Source organism: Plutella xylostella, chromosome 8 (assembly GCF_932276165.1).
Source record: "Plutella xylostella chromosome 8, ilPluXylo3.1, whole genome shotgun sequence".
Taxonomy (NCBI): domain Eukaryota; kingdom Metazoa; phylum Arthropoda; class Insecta; order Lepidoptera; family Plutellidae; genus Plutella; species Plutella xylostella.
Window position 1 is genome coordinate 3503903 of NC_063988.1, and position 7550 is coordinate 3511452.

Genomic DNA, 7550 nt, shown 5'->3' on the forward strand with positions numbered 1-7550 from the left:
AGGGACCGTCATATATTTCGATCATAGGATTTCATTCTTTACCATGAAATACCGCTACATTTCCTTATAGTTCCTGTATGTCCTGTCTAGCAGACACCCTGGATTTACATTAGCACAAAAGCTCATTAGGGCGAAGTAGACCACAGAACAAAAAACACTTGAAACCACAACAAATAAAACCACATTTCCACTAGACTATAACTTTATCTACATTTGTACATGGAGCATTAAAACCCGGGATCCCAGTCGGTCTTCTCGCTGGCGTCCACCATCTTGTAGCACACGATCGTGTCGCCCGGCTTCACCTCGAAGCTCGTGTCCTCGAACCGGAGCCCGCACTCCATGTCGCGCTTTATCGTGTTCACTTCGTCTTTTAGATGCTTCATCGATGCGAGTTTTCCTGTGAAAGATTATAATAAGCTTATTAACTTTGTCATGTGATGATGATAACTTAAATGATGATGATTTAAAAAAATTACATGCTAAATGGCCGCCATATTAGTTCAATGCCACCATCATTTATGCCAAATTGACTTTCTTTACTTTTCCGATTTTTCTCTCATATAAGAATTCGAACGTAAGATTTATGAGACCTCGCTTATTCAGTTATTAAATAACAAATAGTTATGCAAATAAACTTATTTCAAAACTATGATTAAACCCCTTACCTTCATGGACCACCTCCTGACCCCTGATAACTCTGTAGAGCGCGTTCCTCGCGAGGGATCCCTTCATGCAGCGGCAGCCGGCCACCGGGACCTTCTTCTTGCCTTCCGTCACCACAAACTGCTGTAGGACATTCGCCTCTCCTGTAAACATATAAACAATTTGTGTACATGTTTAAAAAATATTTATTGGAAGCATAACAGGGTTTCCAAAAGGGAAAAATCATCAGTTTTTTTATAATAGGCTGCTATGTGGACCAATTAATAATATTGGTGAATATCAAACACATATGTACATACTAAAGCAATGCATGGTAAATCTCTGGTGGATAGGCACCCTAATCGTAAGGATGTACGTATCATGGCGAAACATGCCGTATTTATCTGATGTACGGTGGCCTGCGCCTAAAAGTATACAGGCGGAGTTTTTAAAATAGCGATCTCAAGCTCACATGCTACTCAAGCACATCCACATAAACACCACTGCTACACCCATCACACAAAACACGTCCCCGGATTTATAACAGATGTTGCTGGTCCCTTCATCATCAGGGATCGCTATTTTAAAAACTTCGCCTGTATACTTTTAGCCGCAGGCCACCGTACCATTGAGAAATACTGGAAGAGGGTGAAGTATCTTACCCACAAATTCTTCCTCCTGTTTCTTAGGTATCTTCATGCTAATCTCATCCTTGATGTCGTCGATCAGTTTGTAGATGATGTTGTGGTGTTTGATGGCAATATTACTCTTCTTCGCTTCAACCGTCACCGCCGGAGGGCAGTCTACGTTAAATGCGTATATCACTGCGTTGAACGCGTCTGCGACCTGAAGAGAATTCATTTAGTAAATTATCACACGTAAAGCACGGATCACCTAAGTCAGTATAGTAAGACTTAAAAAAACTATTATAGTTTATGTCTCAAGAAATGACTCTCTGGATATTTCAGTTATCAGTGTCTAGTAGGTCTATGGCTATCAGAATGATTTTAGTAAAAGCCACTAAATCATTTTCAATGTCATCACTACCGAATCTACCAATGGCAGTGTGGCCGAGGAGCAGGATTATACAGCATAATCTATAACCCAAAAGAGGATGTCTGTTGGCTGAAGATGATGAGACTGATGTTTACCTCGAGATCGCTGGGCGTGACCTGCCCCACTCCGAAGTGAACGAGGTCCAGCCTGACGCGGTCGTGCTCGTCGTACGTCTCCAGAATGTCTAGGATCGCTTCTACTGACCCGTCCACATCGCCTGAAAATGTATAAACATGTATTATTTTATTACACATTTGTATAAAGTCTTCTAACTTGACTTGAATGACTGTGACGGCCGAGTGGAAGATGATTGAAGAATAGTGGCAATGGACACCAATGGACACCATTGTTCAATTTTGAAGGCTTATTTTGGCACAAGGATAGAAGCGACAACGAACAATATGTGTCACCTATTCATTCTGTTCTGACCGCGTTGTCGAATTTGGACTCAGAGACAGACATAATTTTAAGAATGTGAAATGGTAGTAGAGTAATATTATGACTATCGACAGATAATTGTAAATTTTTACGTTGATCCGCCGCATTACAAAGCAGCCCTGTTTTGTAATGCGGCTAGCCGTAATGTAATACGGCGGATAATACGATCCGGCTGCGACATATAGAATATTTAATTTCAAAAGATTGTTTTACCTTTAACAATGACGCTGAGTGTGGGATGCGTGTCGTGCTGGATCATCTTCTGGCGCGGGCCGGTGGGGCGCAGGCGCATGCGGCCGATGCTGCGCTTGTGGTCCAACCGGGCGCGGTACTCTGTGTTGTGGTCACTTTCTTTAACCTGTGGTTAGTAAAAATGCCAATGTCAAAAAAAGAGAAAGAGGGTTACATAACAGTTGCAAGGATATTATTGATCGACCCGATTTATACACATTTAATAAACACCCACTTTGGATTATTTATGTAAGAATGATTAATTTACCTTGATAGCCTCGAGGTCCACTGCTTGTTTCTCCTTCATTTTCTGGTTGGCTCGCCACCGCATCACTTCGTTGGCGCGTTTCTGTTGAGATGATTACAATATTAGGATTATTATTTATTATAGTTAAAAATTGAACTGCAGCATCAAGTTATACAGTTTGAAAGACGCAAATGCGACGTAAATCTGTTTTCACGTCTTATGTCTTGTCGTGCGCGCCACTATAACACCCAAAACCATCACGCCCTCGCTTCACGAAACATCCCAAGGGTGACCTATAGTCGGTAGTTCTGTGTCTCCTGGGCTCGTACCTCGGAGGCCACCTCCAGCACCTGGTCGCCGGCGGAGGGCAGCTCGCGCCAGCCCAGCACCGCCGCGGGCGTCGACGGCGGCGCCTCTTGCAAGGGAACACCTTCGGCTGAGTTTATCACGCGCACCTAGAAAGAGAAGATGTGGATTAGATAAGCCGTCAACTGTCATATATTGGCAAGATTCGGGGAGTATAAAATTCAATATAAACACAATTTATTAGGAAATAGAATAGAACATACGAAAGGCTACACTCACTCACTGCTACCCATGGCTTTTGGCATGATTTTCAATTAATCATTATAAAGTGTAAATTACCTTTGCCCATCCGTTGCCAGCTACGATCACTGACCCTCTTCGTAGAGTTCCTCTTTGTACTAATACTGTGGCTTGCTTTCTAAAAAACATAACGCATGTTAAAATAGGTATAAAAGTAACACTTGGATTGTCCTAAGATTGAGCGAATACTACATAATCATTAGTCGCCACGACACTCTACCCTAGTCTTAAATAAACATGACCAAACATACAGTATTATCAATAGCAGCTTTCGTTTACGCCACCAGAAAATTGGTACTTACAAGGCAATCGGTCAAGTTATGTGACTAGACTCTGAACTCTACATATAGTTTAACTTACGTAATAAGCATGGCATATCAAAGAACTCACCCAGTCCTCGGGTCAACTTGTGCCTCTATGACCACCCCTTCAACATAACCACCGGGGTCAGCCTTCAACTCCATCAACTGTGCTTGCAGCGTCAACGCTTCCACCAGCGTATCTAGATTAGTCTTCTTGAGAGCTGATATCGGGATCGCTTGGACATCACCGCCCATCTCCTCGCAGACTACGCCGCATTGCGCTAGCTCTTGCAATGTGCGTTTCTGAAAGAGAGGTGTGGAATATGAGATGGTTTGGTCGTTTGGGGTGCATTTCCTTTGACAAGGAGGGTGGAACAATTGGCCAATCATTGTATTTCTACCAGAAATTTGTAGTGTTCTAGCAGTGTGATTGGTCAATTGCTGTGCTGCCGTGATCCGAGTCAGTGGAAACGCACCCTTAAGGTAAGAGAGGCAGCGTAGAAGAATAGGCATACCTACAATGTTCACGTCTGGTTTGTCGATTTTGTTGACCGCCACCAATATTGGAACTGAAACAAGATAAGGTATGTTTGGTTAATATATTGTGTTTTGTGTACTGTATCAGTCAATTCCACCAGAATGAGCCGTCTGACTAAGACCTACGTTCTTGGTAGATATTATTATCAATATTGCTTCTGCAATATTGATTGCTAGTGTAAACCCTCCTTCAGACTCGCGAGGGGCCTAACGTACCTAATATGTTTTCGCCCTAGAACAGGTCTTAAGGAAAATCTGTCACTGTTCTAATCATCAGCCTCCCTGGCCATCCTCACAGCTTCCTTGGTCTGTTCCATGACGCCGTCGTCCGCCGCCGCCAGCACCACCACGTCGGTGGCGAGCGCGCAAGCGACCGCATCAAGGAGAATGCCGCGTGCCCCACAGTGTCTAAGAGTGTTACCGCTTCTGCAGATGTGTGTGACTAGGCTAAGGAGGTACACTGATAAAATTGCACCCTGTATAGGTTACATACTTACCTATATTCCCGAAAAATGCTGCTACAGGAATTCACGAGTCCAGCGTCACTGATAAAATTCCACCCTGTATAGATTACACACTTACTTACCAAAATTCGAGAAAAAAAGTTGGTGCTACATAAATTCACGAGAGCGTCACTGATAAAATTCCACCCTACCCGCATTGTCTAGTTTCATCTAGAGTAGCTACAAAACCCTCACCATCAGCCTCCCTGGCCATCCTCACGGCTTCTCTAGTCTGGTCCATGACGCCGTCGTCCGCCGCCGCCAGCACCACCACGTCGGTGGCGAGCGCGCCGCGCGACCGCGTCAAGGAGAATGTCACTGCTTCTGAACTGAATGTGCCAGCAGAGTGAGATTTTACCGGTGACCACTGGTTGTTGGTGTCATAATGAATGTGGCTGCTGAGTATGTCGGGAATGCCGCGTGCCCGGGAGTGTCTAGGAATGTCACTGCTTCTGAACTGAATGTGCCAGCAGAGTGAGATTTTACCCGTGACCACTGGTTGTTGGTGTCATATTGAACTTTACTGCTGAGTATTTCATCGGGAGTGTGGCTGGACTGGCTGGGCTACGGAGGTACACTGATAAAATTGCACCCTTTAGGTAGTCTTACTGATAAAATTCCGCTTTGTAGGTACTTATAGCTGAAAAGTTGCTGCTCTACAAATTCACGAGCGTCACTGATAAAATTCCACGTCTATTTACATCTACAGTAGCTACAAAACCCTTACCATCAGCCTCCCTGGCCATCCGCACAGCTTCCTTGGTCTGTTCCATGACGCCGTCGTCCGCCGCCACCACCAGCACCACCACGTCGGTGGCGAACGCGCCGCGCGACCGCATCGCGGAGAATGCCGCGTGGCCCGGCGTGTCTAGGAATGTTACCGCTTCGCCGGAGGGCAGCTTCACTGCGGATGGAATGGGTGGTAATATTAGTTATAGATTTATGAAACCGTAATCAAAGTTATCCAAAAATAACAACTTAGTAAAGTAATAATAATATCGGTAAAGTTAATCCAGTCAAAACATAGACCTGAGTCAAATAGATTGGTGCCAAACACTACAGGTAGAGTTTGTGGTGAGAGGATGAGCCAGTCAATGATATTATACGGCTTGCCCAGGGTGCGTTTCCGCTGGACCTATTATAGGTAAGATTATAGATAAGGATACATCACTCGAGGAAGCTCATTAGATTATGAAAACTACAATAACAACTTACTCTGAAAAGCTCCAATATGCTGTGTGATGCCTCCGAACTCTGTCTCCACTACGGCCGTGTCTCTCAGTGCATCTAGTAGCGTGGTCTTGCCGTGGTCGACGTGGCCCATGACGCATACGACAGGGGGCCGCGGGCGGAGAGCGGAGGCGGGGGCGGGGGGTGCCGGCACTGCGTCTTTGTTCTGTTGACAAATATTGAAGACTATGAGTAGGTATTTATATTTTACGCGGTTTTCAAGTAAACACAACACTCTTTAATTTGATTTCGGTAGATGGAAGACGGAAGGACTGAGTGTTGCGGCCAGGCCTAAACTCACATAAACAATTATTTGATTATTTCAGTACCCAGGTTCTAAACTAAAGATGAAGATGTTGCTGGTGACTGCATTAGGTAGAGACCAGTTTCTAAAACAATCAATAAATTAATTACCATTTCCTCTTCAACTTCTTGGTCAGGTCTAGGGACAATTTTGGACCGACAGCCGCATATCTTGACAACATCTCTGATGATCTGTGGATTGTGAATCACTGTGTTCTTGTTGTACTGAATGTCTGATGTTTTGTCAGCAAACTCCAAAGCATCCAGTATGTGATCTGCAACAACAAATTATTGTATTTCAAATATTCTTTTTTAATAAATTATTGTACTTACCTGAAAACAACTTAATATGTTCAGATTTAAACATAGTTAAGACTTACAGTGTAGTGAGAGAACACATAACTTTTTTATGAAAACAGACTTCATTATTGTATCTTACAACTGTGCCGAAAAAGTGCAGATCTAGTTTTATATACATATCTCTTCATATACTTACATAATCAGATGGATTTAAATATTTACCTATATCTTTCTCTAAGACTTGTGCAATTTCCTGGACAGTCATGTTGCGCCACACGCCCACCACATGTGAGCCGGCCTTTGGAGCATATCTGATCACTCTTCCACCATGGTTTTCCACAGACTGTAAAGAAAACAATCTAAGTTATAAAAAAATAATTTCTTACATAGGTAGTTAGATATCTACTGCATACAATTTTCAAAGATTTTTTCAAATAAAATATTTTACAAATGAAGTGAGGTACAAAGTGTGAATCTTGTAAGTGTGGTATTGAATCCTAAGTACAATATGTCGATGTGTGGATCCGTACATACCTTTTCTTCTTTGGTTTTTTTCTTCTTATAATAAATGGAAGATACCGATATTTGTCGATGCAAGAGTTTGTTACTGTCTAAAGTATGTCTATTGTAATTTACAAGCTTTAGAATACATTCTTTCTGCACAGATTTTATAGGTAACCTGCAAAATTATGGGATAGGTTAGATTTCATAATTGAATAATTTATTATTAGTATAAGTACAGTTGACGAGTAGTAGTACAGTAGTAAGATAATACAAACCATCGAAAAAGTATGTTTCTGTACATGGTCTCTGCTTAGATATCAATACTTTTGCCGAGTTTCAAAGAAGTCTCAAGTTCATTTGTAAGTTTTTCAAGCAGGTTTTCTAACTTATAAGATAGAGACTACAACAGATTATCCCTAGATTTCTTAGTAATTAAAAGCACTATAGTTTAATAAACGATCTAACGGGTTATAAAATAAATAAAATAGCAATATTTCTTGATATTGATAATTCTAACCTGAAAATTAGTTTTGTTTTGACATTTCAGTCAGACATTTGACATTTAATTTGACTTTGACAATGACTGTCAACTTGACAGAGTATACAGACTAGGAGACCGTCAGTATTTTTAGGTTTGAACCTAATGAA

General features: G+C 42.2%; 1 protein-coding gene across 1 annotated transcript; it reads right to left on the reverse strand.

Annotated features, from left to right (window-relative positions):
• Window positions 1–184: 184 nt before the first annotated feature.
• LOC105395723 (translation initiation factor IF-2, mitochondrial) lies at window positions 185–7449 on the reverse strand. Its single transcript, XM_038115400.2, has 16 exons — window positions 7178–7449; window positions 6933–7077; window positions 6621–6741; window positions 6210–6373; window positions 5781–5961; window positions 5293–5469; window positions 4045–4094; window positions 3614–3828; window positions 3263–3341; window positions 2947–3072; window positions 2639–2719; window positions 2353–2497; window positions 1797–1918; window positions 1308–1491; window positions 669–809; window positions 185–400 (listed from the first exon to the last, which is right to left on the reverse strand). Exons 1-16 carry the CDS (start codon window positions 7201–7203, stop codon window positions 228–230), a joined length of 2130 nt encoding a protein of 709 aa, XP_037971328.2. The 5' UTR covers window positions 7204–7449; the 3' UTR covers window positions 185–227.
• Between the last annotated feature and the right edge of the window lie 101 nt (window positions 7450–7550).